Source organism: Larimichthys crocea, chromosome XXII (genome assembly GCF_000972845.2).
Source record: "Larimichthys crocea isolate SSNF chromosome XXII, L_crocea_2.0, whole genome shotgun sequence".
In the NCBI taxonomy this organism is placed as follows: domain Eukaryota; kingdom Metazoa; phylum Chordata; class Actinopteri; family Sciaenidae; genus Larimichthys; species Larimichthys crocea.
The window spans coordinates 5,981,473-6,001,690 of record NC_040032.1 but is presented as its reverse complement, the minus strand read 5'-3'; the positions used below and the strand labels follow the sequence as shown (position 1 = coordinate 6,001,690).

Genomic DNA, 20,218 nt, shown 5'->3' with positions numbered 1-20,218 from the left:
AGCTGATAGGAAAAGTGAAGCAATGATGATTTTCTGTTCACTGACTGATATGTTGAAAACTCTTTCCACACTCAATCTCACACCTCATGCAGACAACACATCCAAACCAGCACATCGCTGCACCTTAAAAGTTTAATAGTCCATCTGTGCTCCATGGTAATTACAAAAATACATTGTAACAGAACACAGAACACCAAATAGCATTCAAAATTTCATATAAACTTTATAAATAGGAATTTATAAATTAGCATTTTTGTGACAAAACAAACGAAAACAAGCTCAGGGTGACACGTGAGGCATTCTAGGTACATACCAGGGCATACTTCACAAAATCATAATATAATCTGATCATCGGGTAAGTGCATGAGGTCGCAATTACTGGCTAGGGTTACGGCAGCCTTGGGCAATAGAAAAAGCTCTGTATCTATCAAAAGGTTAACTGGAGGTAAACAAGTGTTGACTTGGCTGAGTTGGGACAACCCTCCCCTGAGTCACAGGTTAAAAAAGGATTCAAAGTAAAACAGACGTTAAAGGTGTTTTTTGATGTTGATGCTGTATGTTTGTGTGATTTTTACACAGTACAGGAGGAGAGACATGGCTGCTGCTACAGAATCTGGGCTGTAAAGGTCAAGTTTGGGAAAGGTTATATCTCAGCATTAATAAAGGTACAGAGTAGGAATTATAACAAAGATCACAGCGTAATGAAATATAAAGGCTCGGAAATAAACTTGTTTTGTTGAACGTTGTGCATTTAACTTTTGAAATTTGGTGCGTTGTCTTCAATCAGCGTGACTTTTCCATGTGAGGTGAATTCGATAGCAGTTAAGCATTATGTATTAAAAGGGCAACCATGTCCAGTCACTGGAAAATTGAAAGTAGATGAACAATAGTGCAATCTTTCTTTCACAACTGTTGAGCAAATACAGTAAACTTAAAAAAAGGTGCTCTTTGGAGAAAGGCAAACGAGTAAAAAGAGAGGAAAAAAATGTTCAGTACATCACAAAAAATCATAAAACTTGCCAATACAAGGTGGGAAATGGTGTTCTCTACACAAATTCATTATTCCCATCTAAACTATAGATCCAGTTCAATCATAATCAGCTAAATAAGACATTTTAGAATGCGCACCACACCTCTGTGTAAGGGTGAATAAGTGTGCAGATATACATACATGTAGGCCTTAACCTTTAGTGCGTTAGTGCCCTAACTGTAAACTCAAACTCCGTCACACAAACACTTCTCTGCGTGGACCTTTTTCCTGAGAGGGCTGCAGTGGGAGTGCCGGGCTAGGCAGCGGTGCAGCTGTGTGAGTTTGTGTGCTGGCATCCAGGTGTGTGTCAGGTGTGGCGGGAGGGCTCAGGAACAAGTCGTAGTCGAACCCCTTGAGAGGCTGAAGAGATAAAGTGAGGCCTCGTCGAGCTTTGGCGGCTCGGTCCGGTCTCTCTCTCAGCTCCAGAATCACCTGGACAGTGACGAGGAGAAAATCACTTCACTTTCCTCGAATACTGAACAGTTCTTCCATCAATCGGACTCGTGTTTGAACAGCCACATCAAGACATTCATGGCTTACCTGCACAGGCTGGCGTTGCAGTAGCGTGAGGTCAAAAGTTGTTCCGTGAAAGAAGGTTTGGCGTTTGAAGCGCTCAAGGGTCCTCAGGCGGCGGGTGGGGGTCTTGCACAAAAGCTGGACAGAAAAACATTTGCAAGTCATAATATGAACGACGAAGTCAGTACATACTGGTACATGTAGGATAGATTTCAAGGTTTGGTAGCGATACCTCGGTTATTAGCAAGGCCAGGGGGGGACTGAAGCTGAGGGGCATCTCATAGGGAAAACTCCTCACTTTCCTCAGCATACTGCAGTGGTCTGATTCTGGAGTCACGGGGAACTGAAGGCAGGTTGAGGTACACGAAAAGATTATAATAACCCAATTTAAAAAGACATACAGCAATTCATTCAAATACTTCAATTTGAAATGTTTCGAGTTTGCTATTTACACAACTATTTTAACTTTTTAAAATAACACTTTGAAGAAAGCTACGTCACTGAAGGAATAACTGTAACTCATGCAAGACATTCTGAGCCTACATCATCAAGGCATCAAGAACTCACCCTCCCAGTAACCAATGAGAAAAGCAGAATTCCCAGTGACCACCAATCAGCTGCGTGGTTGTAGGGTCCGCCACTCAGCACCTCTGGGGCTGCAGAGCAGACAGAACATGCTCAAAGCACAGGATGTTCTATATATGTATACATTAATGTACTCACATGGATAGATTTAAATAACACACATCATCATCAGACGCAGAGCAGTACAGAGAAGTGATATGATATTAACTACAGAGGTGGATGTGGATGCATGTGGTGGGTTCCTCACCCATATATTGGATGGTTCCACAAATGGTAAAAGCTCTTCCTCCTCTCTCCAGGCGACGGGACAAACCAAAGTCAGCCAAACGGAGGTGTCCTGGAAGAGATAATTTTCTCTACATCATTATGTGCACATGTCAGAGTCTCTAAATATAAAGTCTTCTTAATGTTGCAGTAACAACTGGTGTCAAATATTTAAATATTACACTCATAATCTGTTCTCATTAGTGAATGTGACAGGATGTGAAAGAGGCTCTGTTTCAACTGATGTACTGTTTGACTGACGGCCAGTGCCCAGGTCGGGATGCTCTCTGGAAGCTTCTGCACACTGTAACATAGCTCTGCTGCTCTCTGCTGGACAGATCTTTACTCACCGTCGTCTGTCAGCAGGATATTCTCCAACTAGAAACAAAGTGCAGAAAGACTGAATCAGAAACAGAAGCACATCAGCTCATCTCTCAAGGGATCCTGATTAAAACCACAGTGCCAATAACAATGAGCTAAAAACTATAAATCCTGACACAGACAGCAGAATAAAACACAGCATAAAAATGGGCTCAAATAAAGTCCATTTTAAAAAGAAGTGGGAAGTATTTTTAAAAAGTGATTTCAAATATAACACAGGTTCTGCAGACAGGTTAGTCCACAGTCTCCGAGCCCAAAGGCTCTGTCACTTTTGTGTAAACGTCTGGACCAACAGACATGCTGGAGCCTATCCCAGCCGACTTTGGGCGAAAGGCAGGGTATTACCTGCCAAGTTGCCAGTTCATCACAGGACACATAGAGACAAACAACCACTCACATTCACACTTTAGAGGCAATTTAGAGTCACAGATTAACCTGTTAAGTGCATGCAGGCCTTACTGTCGGAGGTACAGGGAGAGAACCCAGGCAGGGACAGTGCTAACCACCACTGTGCCACCCTTAGGAACTAAAAATACTAGCTAACTAACTTCAGGTGAGACCTCTCAGTGTTTTATAAGGAATGAATAAAAATGTAAAATCAACCCTGTAATCAACATGAGGAAGCCAGGATCAGTGTAATATGATGTGAGAGTTTTGAATGAGCTGGACGGAAGACGGATTTTTTAACGGATGTCAGAAAGAAAATATTAACAGTAATGGACTGGTGTATGACATGACATGTAATGCATGACAGAAAAAAAATACTACATATTGGATTAACTGTTTGTCTGAGCTGAGGTTTTGATCAAAAATGACACCAAAGTTTCAGCAGTACTAAGTTACTGAACGGTTCAATGGCAACAGCAGCTGTGTGCCGATATCTTTATTAAAGTGAATTAGTGATGAATCACCATCACACATCAATCATACATCACTAACAGTGATAATGTTACACATGATCCAGATGAAGAGACAGATTTGTGTGTTATTAAGAGGAGCCAGCTCTCCCTGGCTTCCCGGTAGTTCACACCCTGTCACTGTAAACTAACAAACCGTAATTAACAGTGTGTGTTGACAGATTAGAAAACTTTTCATAAAGGTTTAAAGGTAAAAGCTTTTACTGGGAAATAAGCTATTTATTCTTTAGTAAGATAGAAACAGAAATAGACTTGGACAGTGCTCAAAGGCTGCTGAGTTGGCTGTTCACATATAAAACACGTGAGTAGGTCAGTCAGGAGGAGAACAGCCTGTTATAAGGACAAACCTCAGGCCTGAAGCATTTACTTTTCTGCTAGTTGGCGCACAGTTTATTTGAACACACTCACTCATGTTAGCTGATATGAAGATGTCTTGTCTTGTTACGTCTTTGATGTTTGGTATAGCACTTGTCTTGTAATCTCATGTTGAATGGGCCAAATGTTGACAAGAAAATAAAAACTTTATTACTGAATAAAAGCTGATGTGTGTATATCTATGTATCTATAATCTATGTTAAAAAGAAATACATCTTTTGATCTCAGAGATTCTAGACCTGAAATCGGATTTCTATTAACCTTTTTGTAAAATATTTATTATTTATTTTTTTTATTTTTTTTTAAATATTTCTATAGGCCTCAGTAAAAAAAACGTTTCTTTCTTCTTCTTTCTTTTGAAGATCTTTACGGCTACAAGTAAAACAAACTATGAGAAAATGCTCCAGAGGAACCCTCCCACCATTGTCATAATGCCCCAATAAACTGTTGAGGACAGTTTTCACAAGAAGCAGTTTGTGAATGACCTCCCTCTCTCACCTTCACATCTCGGTGGATGATCCCAAAGTCATGCAGAAATCCTGTAAAAAAGAACAAAACTCAAATCCATCACTGTCTTTCTGTTTGCGTATTATTAATAAAACCACAGTGTTGCTGTAGGAGATCCTTTGAGAGCTCATCTCATTTTAATTAGACCTCTTTTTCTAATTACTTTCAGTTAAATACTGTTAGATAGGTTCCTATCGTCATCTCTGATCTAATTAGGACATTTGAGGAGAAATGTGCTGATGTATAATATGTTCATTGGTTGTTGTTATGTATCATACATACCGAGCGCACATCCCAGCTCCGCTGCAAACACTCGTACTGTGTCCTCTGTGAACTGACCGATCATCTGCCAGTAGGTGTACAGGTCTCCTGTGCTGCAGTAGTCACACACTGCGGAAGCAGAGACAGCATTAAAACATGCCTCTGTCATGTAATGTGAGGTGTGAGGGATAGAGTAGGTAGAAACACAACGGTGAAGGAGATTTGAAAAGAGTAGCGCAATCTGGAAGTAAGGACAGCGTTGCAGTGTTGTAGTACTCAAGATCGGTCTTGGTTTTGAGACTTTTTAAAGTTCTCTGAATTGACCAAATTGTTACTCTGTCTTCTCTCAGTCTCGAACAAAGAGGACTCAGGATTTATTTCAAGACTGGTCAAGACCACAACTGCTGGAATATCACGAGTTACCCATTAATCAACTAATAATATCTAATTTGTCATTGTCATTGTCTGACTGATTTTGTTACTGTGGTTGGAGGTAAAGGACACGCTCTGGTCTTGGTCTTGACTTGGTCTCGACCATTTAAAGTCTTGGTCTTTGCTTGGTCTTGAAAGACTCTGGTCTTAGCTCTGACTACAACACTGACAGTGTGAACTATCTTCCTATACAAACCAAACAAAGGTGACCTGCTGTTTCTTACTCACAGTTTTAAAAAATAAAAACGTGTGTTGGGTTGAGCAGCATTCTACTTGGACAATCATCTTTGATTTGTTAGGCATATCACTGACTGAGCTGTTATACAACTCTGGTCTGACCCAAAGTCATCAATCATTTTCTCAGCCTCGAGGAGCAACCATGCATAATACAATAGGATGGCTTTATATAGTCTTGATTTGCACTGAATATGCCCCATATCTCCACGTATGGCTTCATGATTCAGTAATGATTCACTCTTTAGGGGAGCATCTCTTCTGAATGTCCGTGCGTTCTCGTGGAGCTGCAGCATCTGGTCCCCAAGCTAACACGCTCTCTTTTCACAGGGGGTGGGGAAGCAAACAAACTGGGTCACACTTTCTGAGTTAGCGGCTGATTTGGGGGAAAAAACTGCTGGGTAAGTGCTCTGGAGGAGAGGAAAAGGGGACAAAGCAGGTTACAGTGCACAGGCAGTGGAGGATTGGGCTTACTGGGTTGGAGGGGTTAAAGTCACTTCTTTGGAATCTCTGTTGATCATGTTCTAAGTGTCAGGTTAGGGATTTTGGGTAGATTCTGGCTAGCAGTGTTGAGGTGAAAAAAAGGTAAAGTGAGGGGGGTTTGGATAGTGGATCTGGGTAAGATAGGGTCTCTGGCTGACTCACTAATGTAGAGGTGGCGCTGTGTCTGCCAGCAGTCCTGGAGGTCGTGGACAAATGGATGCCGCACCTGACGCTGTGGGCAAAGGTCCGAGATCAACCTGAAAAATCTCAGTTTTGGCCACCAATCAAAGAGAGGACCAGCTTTTTTTCTGAGATATGACTGCACTCTTTCTGAATTTTGAGTCTTGTTGGTGAACCTCAGATTCTTAAACTGTCAAGTTTAAAAGAGTAAATAAAATATCAGACTAATATATCACCTCCTCTGACCACAATGTGTCTCACAACATATCAGATGAAATTTGAATCAATCAATCTGACCTTCATTACATTTATACTTAAAGGAACAACATGTCAGATATTTATAGTAATAAATCACAAAATGACCATGCTGTGTCATCAGAGATTAAGTAAACACAGGCTGAACAGAAATATGAGCTTCTTGACAACAACACTACAGTCAGTATGTTTCGTATTTTGAAATTTGCCTTTTGAACCAGATGGTCTGTTTGCTTTTGCTCTGTTTTGTCCTGTGTGATCCGGTCTCTCCATGAGCAGAAACATGTTAAAAAACAGGTAAATATTGGAGATGATTTGAAAAATAAAGAGATCCCAGAAGGACCCAGAACCCTAACCATGTTCATTTCCAGTGAATCAAAACGCTGGAAATAAAGACAACTCTCCAGTGTTTTGAATTCCAATTTAACCACTAGATATCAGTGATACAAGCAAAGTTACATATTGTTCCTTTAAATATGAATATATTCAATAAATGGTGACACAATTAACAACCAGCAATGCACGCTAAAAAAAATTATACATTAAATATAATAACATAATAATTCGGACAGTTCAAGACTGATTGTAAAAAATAAAATGCCTCTCTGAAAATATTTAATATAACATGTCTTTGCTTTTCCTTTTGACACCTCAGTCTAAAATTTCATCCTTATTTTGTTTTTATTCGGGATACTGAAAAGTTAATGAATCATAAACACATATCCATTGGAAGGTTTCCTATATAGAAAATATTGATTATTGCATGAACACTGTCTCAGGAAGTTCTGGCATACTGATGACTGGTGAGTTTGGGTGCCTGTTCTCAAAACCCACCTGAACAATAACTTCTTCTTTTGACTGCTCCAAGACCCCGAGTCTTAGAATCTCAGATTTAGGTATAACCTGTTGGTGGAAAAAAAATAATATTAAGACACAGTGCATAAAAATATTTATTTAACACAATAATCTTGTTGGTATATTTGCATAAAGTTTTAAATGACCTGAGCTATTAAAACTATCTTTAAAAGTCTTTACCGCAGTGGGAAGGGTTTGATTCTAGCCTGTAGCCCTTTGCATGTCTGTCTTCAGCTGTCTTAAACTGGCAGCTTTTAAGAAAAGTTGCAAAAAAGTTTACAATGTGAGGCTGAGGCAGAGAACTCACCTTGACAGCGTATGTTTTCTGTTTGATCTTGTCCTTCACTTTCAGAATGGGTCCAAACGAACCTTTGGCGATGTAACTCAACACCTGATGGAGCGATAAACAGAAACAGACACAAAGACAGAGAGAAAACATCAAACAGGTGAAGGTCAAAAGGCAACAGTACAAGACACTTGTCTTACACTATGTCAGAATCTACCTGAAAGTGTTCGTGCCCAGGCACAGTTTTGTGGGGGAATTCAGGCAAGAACATGGCAATGAATCCCGGCAGGCTCCACTCTGCTCTCAGCTTGTCTGGACCAACTCCCGCCAACCTCAGGACATGCTCTGGGATGTCGGGGGCTTTGCCTTGGAGCATCCGACGCTGGCCCAGACGCAGGGCAGGAGGAGCCAGGCGACAGAGGCTGGCTGGGAGAGACAGACCCATGCTGGAGAGGAAGCCACGCCATCCAGATGATAGGTCCTCATCCTCCGGCCCTTCAGCGGGCCTCTGTACAGGGACGAAGGATGCACCAAGTTACGGCACAGATTAGTAGATGGTGCCGCAGATGTAAGCTTATTGCTCTACGGAGTTATTACATTGTATGATTGATTATGGATCATGTCAATGCACATGCTTTCTGAAGACATTTGAAAAAAATCCTTTCATGTGAACTTTCTACCAAAATCTTAAAGGTTGTATGTTTTAGGAAACTCCTAGAGTTTCAAACTGACAAACACTGTCAACACAGGGACTGTTTCCTGGACACAATGTTGAGGCTGTTTAACACAAGAACAAGTATGAACACTTATCGAGGCAGGTGTGCACGGCTGAAAGCAAAGCAACCTGTTTCTTTGACTGAAACTTGGGAGCAATTAGTGCTGGACTGAGCCATGCAGGACAAAAGTTGCCTAAGCATTGCTTCATCTACACACACTGGTGTGTTGAGTGCAAACACAACTCTGATGTTGGATTACAATATATTTCCAACTCTTACACAATTGAATCTATTCTGTATACACATTTTATGTATTCTCTTTTTTTCCTTTGCTCAGTCCCTCAGACAGCACTGCATCGAAAACAGACAGGATTCTGTCATGGACGTCACAGCACGGGCCGAGGAACACAGCTCATCTCTGCATCCACAAATGACAGTTGACCATGCACAGAGGAAACTGTATACAAACCAGATCCAGAAACGTCACAGCCTCCTGTGGACACAAGCTCATTTAAGATGGACTGAGGTGAAGTGGAAAACTGTCCTGTGGTCGGACAAGTCCAAATTTGAAAATCTGTTTTGGAAATCATGGAACCAACTTTGTCTTCCAGACTAAAGGGGAGAGGGACCATCCAACTTAGCACACAGTTCAAAAACCAGTCTCCATGATGGCATGGGGAGGGGGGGGGACTGTGTGGACTTTGCAGGTTCTCCTGTGTCTGTGTGGGTTCTCTCCGGGTACTCCGGATACGTCTCACATGACCATAACAGGTTATTTATTGACTCTAAATTGCCCATAGGTGTGAATGTGAGTGTGAATGGTTGTTTGTCTCTATGTGCCCTGTGATGAACTGGGGACTTGTCCAGGGTGTACCCCACATGGAGACGCCAAGTACTGTTGAGGGAGATGGAGTCCAGTACTGATTGAGTTTGCCCCACATGTTTCAACCCGCTGGGGATTAAAATGGGCATACCGACTAAAGGAAAATACAGGGTTGTAGTATTGATTTGATCGTTTGTGGACCACTCTTATTCAAGAAAAAATAATGAGATATTCCTAAGTTCCTGCTATAGACCTTTACATGAAACCACCTTTTACGTTCCTTTAACCACCCCCCAACCCCACAAATTCCAAGGTTCTTACTTACAGACCTTTGATCAGACAAGATGGGGTGAATTGGGATGATGTTACTTTCTTTCTTTCGTTCTCTTTTTTCTTTTTTCTTTTTACACCACTAGGACCAGAAGTGGGAAAATGTACATCAGAGACACTAACATGTACTTTTAAATGTCAAAGGGACAAAGTTTTTATTGTATTTTATTGACTGTTTGAATCACGGCATGGTGTACAGGGGTTCAGGCACTGCGGCCGCCTCACAGCACAGAATATTTGTGGGTCGAACCTTGGACTGGGCTTTCTGTGTCTGCGTGGGGTTTCGCTCAAGGCTCATGGTGACTCTAATTGCCCCATAGATTGAATGGTTGTTTGTTCGCAGTTGCCCTGTGAGGGGCTGGGCGATCTGTCCAAACAGTGTGTACCTGCCTTATCGCCAAAGTTCAGCTGGGATAGCTCCGGAAACCTGATGAGGATAACTGTTGGGTTAGTTTAATGTACTGTAAAAATAAAGAAATTCATTTTTTAAATATTATTTTAGCTTTCTAAGTTGTGTTACGTGACTGCAACCGTCACAATAAATATAGTCGAGTAAAAAGGCACAACCCTACAACTACCCGTCAACGAAGTATATTTACCATGAAATGGAAACTAATGTAGGTAAGGCATCAAGTACCTCAAATACTTTTGATAGTGTAAAAATGTAGTTCTTTAACCCAAACATGGGCATATTAATTGTTGTCTGCGAAATCAAGTTGACATAGCTGATGGAAAAGTGGAAGCAATGATGGATCTTCTGTTCACTGGACTGTAGTATGTTGGAAAAATCTTTCTACACCACATCTCACCACCTCAGCAGACAACACATCCAAACCGCACTCGCTGCACAGAAAAGTTAAAGTTCTATCTGTGCCCATGGTAAGTACAAAAATACATGTAACCAGAACACAGAACACAACCCCCCCCAAAAAAATAGCATTCAAAATTTATATAAACTTTATAAATAAGGAATTTTATAATTCAGCATTTTGTGACAAAAAAAAAAACGAACAACAAGCTCAGGGTGACACGTGGAGCCATTTCTAGGTACATGACAGGGCATATTCACAAAATATAATATAATCTGATCATCGGGTAAGTGCAATGAGGTCGCAATGACGGCTAGGGTTTACGGCAGCCTTGGGCAATAGAAAAAGCCTGTAATCTGTCAAAAGTTAACTGGAGGTGAACACAAGTGTTTTGGCTTGGCTAGGAGTTGGGACAAACCCTCCCCTGAGTCACCGGTTTAAAAAAGGATCAGTAAACAAGACACGTTAAAGGTGTTTTTTGATGTTGATGCTGTAATGTTTGTGTGATTTTACACAGTAACAGGAGGAGAGACATGGCTGCTGTACAGACATCGGGCTGTAAAGGTCAAGTTGGGAAGGTTATATCTAGCATATAAAAGGTACAGATTAGGAATTACACAAAGATACACAGCGTAATGGAATATAAAGGGCTCGGAAAATAAAACTTGTTTTGTTGAAGCGTTGTGTGCTTTAACTTTTGAAATTGGTGCGTTTGTCTCATCATGACTTTCCATGTGAGGTGAATTCGGTAGCAGTTTAAGCCATTATGTATTAAAAGGGCAACCTTGTCCAGTACCACTGGAAAATGCAAGTAATGACACATAGTGCAATCTTTCTGTCACAACTGTTGAGCAATAAATACAGAAACTTAAAAAAGGCTCTTTGCGAAAGGCCAAAACGAGTAAAAAAAGAGGAAAACAATGTTCAGTACATTCACAAAAAATCAAAAACTTGCCAATACACGGTGGGAATGGTGTTCTCTACACAAATTCATTTTTCCCATGCAAACATATAGATCCATTGCACATCATTAATCAGCGAAATAAGACCATTTTAGATATGCGGCACCACACCTTCTGTGTAAGGGGGATAGTGTGTCAGATATACATACATGGAGGCCATTACCTTGTAGGCGTTAGTTGCCCTAACGTTAACTCAAACTCCGTCACACAAACACGTCTCTGCGGGACTTTTTCCTGAAAGGCTGCAGTGGGAGTGGCCGGGCTAGGCGGCGGTGCAGCGTGTGGAGTTTGTGTGCTGGCATCCAGGTGTGTGTCAGGTGTGGCGGGAGGGCTGAGGAACAGTGTAGTCGAACCCTTGAGGGCTGAAGAGATAAAGTGGGGCCTCGTCGAGCTTGGGGCCGGTCCGGTCTGCTCTTCTCAGTCTCCCAGAATCACCTGGACCAGTGACGAGGAGAAAACACTTCACTTCCTCGAATACTGAACAGTTCTCCCATCATACGGACTCGTGTTTGAACAGCCACATCAAACATTCAGGCTACATACCGTCACAAGGCTGCGTTGCAAGTTGCGTGAGGTCAAAAGTGTTCATGAAAGAAGGTTGGCGTTTTGATATCGCTCAAGGGCTCAGGCGGCGGGTGGGGGGTCTTGCAACAAAGACTGGAAGAAAAACATTGCAAGTCATAATATGAACGACGAAGTCAGTACATACTGGTACAGTAGGCATAGATTTCACGTTTGGTAGCGATACCCTCGTTGATTAGCAAGGCCAGGGGGGGGATGAAGGCTGATTGGGCATGCTATAGGGACAAACTCCTCACTTCCTCAGATCTGCGGTGGTGGCTGTTTCTGGAGTCACGGGGGAACTGAAGGCAGGTGAGGTACAACGAAAGATTATAATAACCCAAAACCTTTCCCGTATTTTCACGACATAAGGCGACATACAAAACGTCTTAGGATTTTTTCCCAAAATGTGCGGTGCGCCTCTATATGCACGTGCGCCCTATGTGTGTTTGTTAAAACCTGTGTTGGACGTTGAAATGAAAAGATGTGGATAGGATGAAGAGATGATGAAAGGTGGTGAGGCATGGTTATGTAAGGCGCCAGGTGGTTTTTACACGCATCACCAATCGCGTTGATATGTGGACTCAGGTGCCCATTTCAACAGCTGAGGTGAAAAAAGAAGTGAAACAAAGAACGACTGCACCTGCTGTTATTCCGGGAGTCCTGACAAAGTCAAACACGCTGGAGCATCGGTGTGAACCGGGCCGTTAACGTAAGCCTGTGCGAGCGCGTGGGAGCAGGGAGACCGATGGAGCCACCACAGTTCAACAGATAGTGGCAGGCAGCGCCGGGCAAGTTACGCCACAGTTGCGGATGGATTGTAGATGGTGGGCTAACGTGTCTACTGGCTGTATGTTTCGAGAGCTTTATGCAAAAGCCGGCATCATATTCCGATGGCGGCCGCACGGCACGGAAAGTGGACCTGACAGCGAAGGAAAGTGGAATGGGCATATTTTGAATTAGCAAGCTGTTTTAACTCCAGAAACGGAGGATGAGGACTTTCGATGGTTTGATTAATGACGTACCGGGGTAATGGTGCGGATAAAAATGTGTACGTTGTAATAACGACTTAAATAAAGCACAAATCACACCAGTTTTGCTCCCCGCTCCTATTCTTAAATACGCCACCACTTGTATGCTTGTGTCGGTGTGTTGTTGTAAGGCGGATTGCGCCATCGTGTGGTGTGTAGACTGGCCTTTTCGTACGGTGCCCCTTGTGTAGTGTTAAATACAGTAAACGGCACACATAACTGAGTACTTCGGCCTTTCGTACCTGTGCGCCATTATGGTCGTGAAAATCCGTGTAAAAAAGACATACAGCAATTCATTCAAATACTTCAATTTGAAATGTTCGAGTTTGCTATTTACAAAACTATTTTAACTTTTTAAAATAACACTTGAAGAAAGCTACGTCACTGAAGGAATACTGTAACTCATGCAAGACATTCTCGAGCCTACACTCATCAAGGCATCAAGACAAAACTCACCCCCTCCCAGTAACCAATGGGAAAAGCAGAATCCCAGTGACCACCAATCAGCTGCGTGGTTGTAGGGCCGCCACTCAGCACCTCTGGGGCTGCAGAGCAGACAGAACATGCTCAAAGCACAGGATGTTCTATATATGTATACATTAATGTACTCACATGGATAGATTTAAATAACACCACATCATCAGACGCAGAGCAGTACAGAGAAGTGATATGATATAACTACAGAGGTGGATGTGGATGCATGTGGTGGGTTCCTCACCATATATTGGATGGTTCCACAAATGGTAAAAGCTCTTCCTCCTCTCTCCAGGCGACGGGACAAACCAAAGTCAGCCAAACGGAGGTGTCCTGGAAGAGATAATTTTCTCTACATCAATGTGCACATGTCAGAGTCTCTAAATTTAAAGTCTTCTTATGTTGCAGTAACAACTGGTGTCAAATATTTAAATATTACACTCATAATCTGTTCTCATTAGTGAATGTGACAGGATGTGAAAGAGGCTCTGTTTCAACTGTATGACTGTTGACTGACGGCCAGTGCCCAGGTCGGGATGCTCTCTGGAAGCTTCTGCACACTGTAACATAGCTCTGCTGCTCTCTGCTGGACAATCTTTACTCTACCACCGTCGTCTGTCAGCAGGATATTCTCCAACTAGAAAAAGTGCAGAAAGACTGAATCAGAAACAGAAGCACATCAGCTCACTCTAGCAGTAGTCTGATTAAAACCACATCATCAGCCAATCAATACAATGAGCTAAAAACTATAAATCCTGACACAGACAGCAGCAATAAAACACAGCACCATAAAATGAGGGCTCAAATAAAGTCCATTTTAAAAAGAAGTGGGAAGTATTTTTAAAAAGTGATTTCAAATATACACAGGTTCTGCGAGACAGGTTAGTCCCACAGTCTCCGAGCCCAAGGCTCTGTCACTTTTGTGTAAACGTCTGGACCAACAGACATGCTGGGAGCTATCCCAGCCGACTTTGGGCGAAAGGCAGGGTATTACCTGCCAAGTTGCCAGTTCATCACAGGACACATAGAGACAAACAACCACTCCCATTCACACTTTAGAGGCAATTTAGAGTCACAGATTACCTGTTAAGTGCATGCAGGCTTTACTGTCGGAGGTACAGGGAGAGAACCCAGGCAGGGACAGTGCTAACCACCACTGTGCCACCCTTAGGAACTAAAAATACTAGCTAACAACTTCAGGTGAGACCTCTCAGTTGTTTATAAGGAATGAATAAAAGTTAAATCAACCCTGTAATCAACATGAGGAAGCCAGGATCAGTGTAAATGATGTGAGAGTTTTGAATGAGCTGGACGGAAGACGATTTTTTAACGGATGTCAGAAAGAAAATATTAACAGTAATGGACGGGTGTATGACATGACATGTAATGCATGACAGAAAAAAAATACTACATATTGGATTAACTGTTTGTCTGAGCGAGGTTTTGATCAAAAATGACACCAAAGTTTCAGCAGTACTAAGTTACTGAACGGTTCAATGGCAACAGCAGCTGTGTGCCGATATCTTTATTAAAGTAATTAGTGATGAATCACCATCACACATCAATCATACATCACTAACAGTGATAATGTTACAACTGATCCAGATGAAGAGACAGATTTGTGTGTTATTAAGAGGAGCCGCAGCTCTCCCTGGCTTCCCGGTAGTTCACACCCTGTCACTGTAAACTAACAAACCGTAATTAAACAGTGTGTGTTCACAGATTAGAAAACTTTTCATAAAGGTTTAAAGGTAAAAGCTTTTACTGGGAAATAAGCTATTTATTCTTTAGTAAGATAGAAACAGAAATAGACTTGGACAGTGCTCAAAGGCTGCGAGTTGGCTGTTCACATAAAAAACACGTGAGTAGGTCAGTCAGGAGGAGAACAGCCTGTTATAAGGACAAACCTCAGGCCTGAAGCATTTACTTTCTGCTAGTTGGCGCACAGTTTATTTGAACACACTCACTCATGTTAGCTGATATGAAGATGTCTTGTCTTGTTACGTCTTTGATGTTTGGGTATAGCACTTGTCTTGTATCTCATGTTGAATGGGCCAAATGTTGACAAGAAAATAAAAACTTTATTACTGAATAAAAGCTGATGTGTGTATATCTATGTATCTATAATCTATGTTAAAAAGAAATACATCTTTTGATCTCAGAGATTCTAGACCTGAAATCGGATTTCATTAACCTTTTTGTAAAATATTTATTATTATTTTTTTTTTTTTTTAAATATTTCTATAGGCCTCAGTAAAAAAAACGTTTCTTTCTTCTCTTCTTTTGAAGATCTTTACGGCTACAAGTAAAACAAACTATGAGAAAATGCTCCAGAGGAACCCTCCCACCATTGTCATAATGCCCCAATAAACTGTTGAGAAGTTTTCAAACGAAGCAGTTTGTGAATGACCTCCCCTCTCACCTTCACATCTCGGTGGATGATCCCAAAGTCATGCAGAAATCCTGTGAAAAAGAACAAAACTCAAATCCATCACTGTCTTTCTGTTTGCATATATTAATAAAACCACAGTGTTGCTGTAGGAGATCCTTTGAGAGCTCATCTCATTTTAATTAGACCTCTTTTTCTAATTACTTTCAGTTAAATACTGTTAGATAGGTTCCTATGTCATCTCTGATCTAATTAGGAACATTGAGGAGAAATGTGCTGATGTATAATATGTTCATTGGTTGTTGTTATGTATCATACATACCGAGCGCACATCCCAGCTCCGCTGCAAACACTCGTACTGTGTCCTCTGTGAACGACCGATCATCTGCCAGTAGGTGTACAGGTCTCCTGTGCTGCAGTAGTCACACACACTGCGGAAGCAGAGACAGCATTAAAACATGCCTCTGTCATGTAATGTGAGGTGTGAGGGATAGAGTAGGTAGAAACACAACGGTGAAGGAGATTTGAAAAGAGTAGCGCAATCTGGAAGTAAGGACAGCGTTGCAGTGTTGTAGTACTCAAGATCGGTCTTGGTTTTGAGACTTTTTAAAGTTCTCTGAATTGACCAAATTGTTACTCTGTCTTCTCTCAGTCTCGAACAAAGAGGACTCAGGATTTATTTCAAGACTGGTCAAGACCACAACTGCTGGAATCACGAGTTTACCCATTAATCAACTAATATATCTAATTGTCATTGTCATTGTCTGACTGATTTTGTTACGTGGTTGGAGGTAAAGGACACGCTCTGGTCTTGGTCTTGACTTGGTCTCGACCATTTAAAGTCTTGGTCTTTGCTTGGTCTTGAAAGACTCTGGTCTTAGCTCTGACTACAACACTGACAGTGTGAACTATCTTCCTATACAACCAAACAAAGGTGACCTGCTGTTCTTACTCACAGTTTTAAAAAATAAAACGTGTGTTGGGTTGAGCAGCATTCTACTTGGACAATCATCTTTGATTTGTTAGGCATATCACTGACTGAGCTGTTATACAATCTGGTCTGACCCAAAGTCATCAATCATTTTCTCAGCCTCGAGGAGCAACCATGCAATATACAATAGGATGGCTTTATATAGTCTTGATTGCACTGAATATGCCCCATACTCCACGTATGGCTTCATGATTCAGTAATGATTCACTCTTTAGGGGAGCATCTCTTTCTGAATGTCCGTGCGTTCCGTGGAGCTGCAGCATCTGGTCCCCAGGCTAACACGCTCTCTTTCACAGGGGGTGGGGAAGCAAACAAACTGGGCACACTTTCTGAGTTAGCGGCTGATTTGGGGGAAAAAACTGCTGGGTAAGTGCTTCTGGAGGAGAGGAAAAGGGGACAAAGCAGGTTACAGTGCACAGGCAGTGGAGGATTGGGCTTACTGGGTTGGAGGGGTTAAAGTCACTTCTTGGAATCTCTGTTGATCATGTTCTAAGTGTCAGGTTAGGGATTTTGGGTAGATTCTGGCTAGCAGGTTGAGGTGAAAAAAGGTAAAGTGAGGGGGTTTTGATAGTGGATCTGGGTAAGATAGGGCCTGGCTGACTCACTAATGTAGAGGTGGCGCTGTGTCTGCCAGCAGTCCTGGAGGTCGTGGACAAATGGATGCCGCACCTGACGCTGTGGGCAAAGGTCGAGATCAACCTGAAAAATCTCAGTTTTGGCCACCAATCAAAGAGAGGACCAGCTTTTTTTTCTGAGATATGACTGCACTCTTTCTGAATTTTGAGTCTTGTTGGGTAACCTCAGATTCTTAAACTGTCAAGTTTAAAAGAGTAAATAAAATACAAACTAATAATCACCTCCTCGGACCACAATGTGTCTCACAACATATCAGATGAAATTTGAATCAATCAACTGACCTTCATTAAATTTATACTTAAAGGAACAACATGTCAGATATTTATAGTAATAAATCACAAAATGACCATGCTGTGTGCATCAGAGATTAAGTAAACACAGGCTGAACAGAAATATGAGCTTCTTGACAACAACACTACAGTCAGTATGTTTCGTAAATTTGTTTGAACCAGATGGTCTGTTTGCTTTTGCTCTGTTTTGTCCTGTGTGATCCGGTCTCTCCATGAGCAGAAACATGTTAAAAACAGGTAAATATTGGAGATGATTTGAAAAATAAAGAGACCCAGAAGGACCCAGAACCCTAACCATTTTATTTCCAGTGAATCAAAACGCTGGAAATAAAGACAACTCTCCAGTGTTTTGAATTCCAATTTAACCACTAGAATCAGTGATACAAGCAAAGTTACATATTGTCCTTTAAATATGAATATATCAATAAATGGTGACACAATTAACAACCAGCAATGCACGTAAAAAAAATTATACATTAAATATAATAACATAATAATTCAGACCGTTCAAGACTGATTGTAAAAAATAAAATGCCCTCTGAAAATATTTAATATAACATGTCTTTGCTTTTCCTTTGACACCTCAGTCTAAAATTTCATCCTTATTTTGTTTTTATTCGGGATACGAAAAGTTAATGAATCATAAACACATACCATTGGAAGGTTTCCATATAGAAAATATTGATATTGCATGAACACTGTCTCAGAAGCTCCGGCATACGATGACTGGTGAGTTGGGGTGCCTGTTCTCAAAACCCACCTGAACAATAACTTCTTCTTTTGACTGCTCCAAGACCCCGAGTCTTAGAATCTCAGATTTAGGTATAACCTGTTGGTGGAAAAAAAATAATATAAGACACAGTGCATAAAAATATTTATAAACACAATAATCTTGTTGGTATATTTGCATAAGTTTTAAATGACCTGAGCTATTAAAACTATCTTTAAAAGTCTTTACCGCAGTGGGAAGGGTTGATTCTAGCCTGTAGCCCTTTGCATGTCTGTCTTCAGCTGTCTTAAACTGGCAGCTTTTAAGAAAAGTTGCAAAAAAAAAGTTTACAATGTGAGGCTGAGGCAGAGAACTCACCTTGACAGCGTATGTTTTTGTTTGATCTTGTCCTTCACTTCAGAATGGGTCCAAACAGAACCTTTGGCGAGTAACTCAACACCTGATGGAGCGATAAACAGAAACAGACACAAAGACAGAGAGAAAACATCAAACAGGTGAAGGTCAAAAGGCAACAGTACAAGACTTGTCTTACACATGTCAGAATCTACCTGAAAGTGTCGTGCCCAGGCACAGTTTTGTGGGGGAATTCAGGCAAGAACATGGCAATGAATCGGCAGGCTCCACTCTGCTCTCAGCTTTGTCTGGACCAACTCCCGCCAACCTCAGGACATGCTCTGGGATGTCGGGGGCTTGCCTTGGAGCATCCGACGCGGGCCAGACGCAGGGCAGGAGGAGCCAGGCGACAGAGGCTGGCTGGGAGAGACAGACCCATGCTGGAGAGGAAGCCACGCCATCCAGATGATAGGTCCTCATCCCCGGCCCTTCAGCGGGCCTCTGTACAGGGACGAAGGATGCACCAAGTTACGGCACAGATTAGTAGATGGTGCCGCAGATGTAAGCTATTGCTCTACGGAGTTATTACATTGTATGATTGATATGGATCATGTCAATGCACATGCTTTCTGAAGACATTTGAAAAAAATCCTTTCATGTGAACTTTCTACCAAAATCTTAAAGGTTGTAGTTTTAGGAAACTCCTAGAGTTTCAAACGACAAACACTGTCAAAACAGGGACTGTTTCCTGGACACAATGTTGAGGCGTTTTAACACAAGAACAAGTATGAACACTTATCGAGGCAGGTGTGCACGGCTGAAAGCAAAGCAACCTGTTTCTTTGACTGAAACTGGGAGCAATCAGTGCTGGACTGAGCCATGCAGGACAAAAGTTGCCTAAGCATTGCTTCATCTACACACACTGGGTGTTGAGTGCAAACACAACTCTGATGTTGGATTACAATATATTTCCAACCTTACACATTGAATCTATTCTGTATACACATTTTATGTATTCTCTTTTTTTCCTTTGCTCAGTCCCCTCAGACAGCACTGCATCGAAAACAGACAGGATTCTGTCATGGAGTCACAGCACGGGCCGAGGAACACAGCTCATCTCTGCATCCACAAATGACAGTTGACCATGCACAGAGGAAACTGTATACAAACCAGATCCAGAAACGTCACAGCCTCCTGTGGACACAAGCTCATTTAAGATGGACTGAGGTGAAGTGGAAAACTGTCCTGTGGTCGGACAAGTCCAAATTTGAAAATCTGTTTTGGAAATCATGGAACCAACTTTGTCTTCCAGACTAAAGGGGAGAGGGACCATCCAACTTAGCACACAGTTCAAAAACCAGTCTCCATGATGGCATGGGGAGGGGGGGGGACTGTGTGGACTTTGCAGGTTCTCCTGTGTCTGTGTGGGTTCTCTCCGGGTACTCCGGATACGTCTCACATGACCATAACAGGTTATTTATTGACTCTAAATTGCCCATAGGTGTGAATGTGAGTGTGAATGGTTGTTTGTCTCTATGTGCCCTGTGATGAACTGGGGACTTGTCCAGGGTGTACCCCATCT

At 41.8% G+C, this 20,218-nt stretch overlaps 1 protein-coding gene and 1 long non-coding RNA gene across 3 annotated transcripts in view; both read right to left on the bottom strand.

The window, feature by feature from the left end:
- Window positions 1-108: 108 nt before the first annotated feature.
- The window catches only part of rskrb (ribosomal protein S6 kinase related b), a 27,754-nt gene continuing 7,644 nt past the window's right edge, over window positions 109-20,218 (bottom strand). For both annotated transcript variants that reach the window (XM_027273548.1, XM_010748228.3), the window contains exons 2-13: window positions 7,779-8,069; window positions 7,583-7,666; window positions 7,255-7,323; window positions 6,148-6,217; window positions 4,858-4,965; window positions 4,567-4,607; window positions 2,746-2,773; window positions 2,379-2,468; window positions 2,114-2,202; window positions 1,779-1,889; window positions 1,571-1,684; window positions 109-1,462 (exon numbers count right to left, since the gene is read on the bottom strand). In XM_027273548.1, coding sequence (XP_027129349.1) covers window positions 1,226-1,462; window positions 1,571-1,684; window positions 1,779-1,889; window positions 2,114-2,202; window positions 2,379-2,468; window positions 2,746-2,773; window positions 4,567-4,607; window positions 4,858-4,965; window positions 6,148-6,217; window positions 7,255-7,323; window positions 7,583-7,666; window positions 7,779-8,069 — 1,332 coding nt within the window. In that variant the 3' untranslated portion in view covers window positions 109-1,225. The remainder of the gene's footprint in view (window positions 1,463-1,570; window positions 1,685-1,778; window positions 1,890-2,113; window positions 2,203-2,378; window positions 2,469-2,745; window positions 2,774-4,566; window positions 4,608-4,857; window positions 4,966-6,147; window positions 6,218-7,254; window positions 7,324-7,582; window positions 7,667-7,778; window positions 8,070-20,218) is intronic.
- LOC113744346 (uncharacterized) lies at window positions 13,511-16,028 on the bottom strand. Its single transcript, XR_003461463.1, has 4 exons — window positions 15,979-16,028; window positions 15,690-15,730; window positions 13,877-13,904; window positions 13,511-13,600 (listed from the first exon to the last, which is right to left on the bottom strand). It is a non-coding gene; the product is annotated as an uncharacterized LOC113744346 (long non-coding RNA).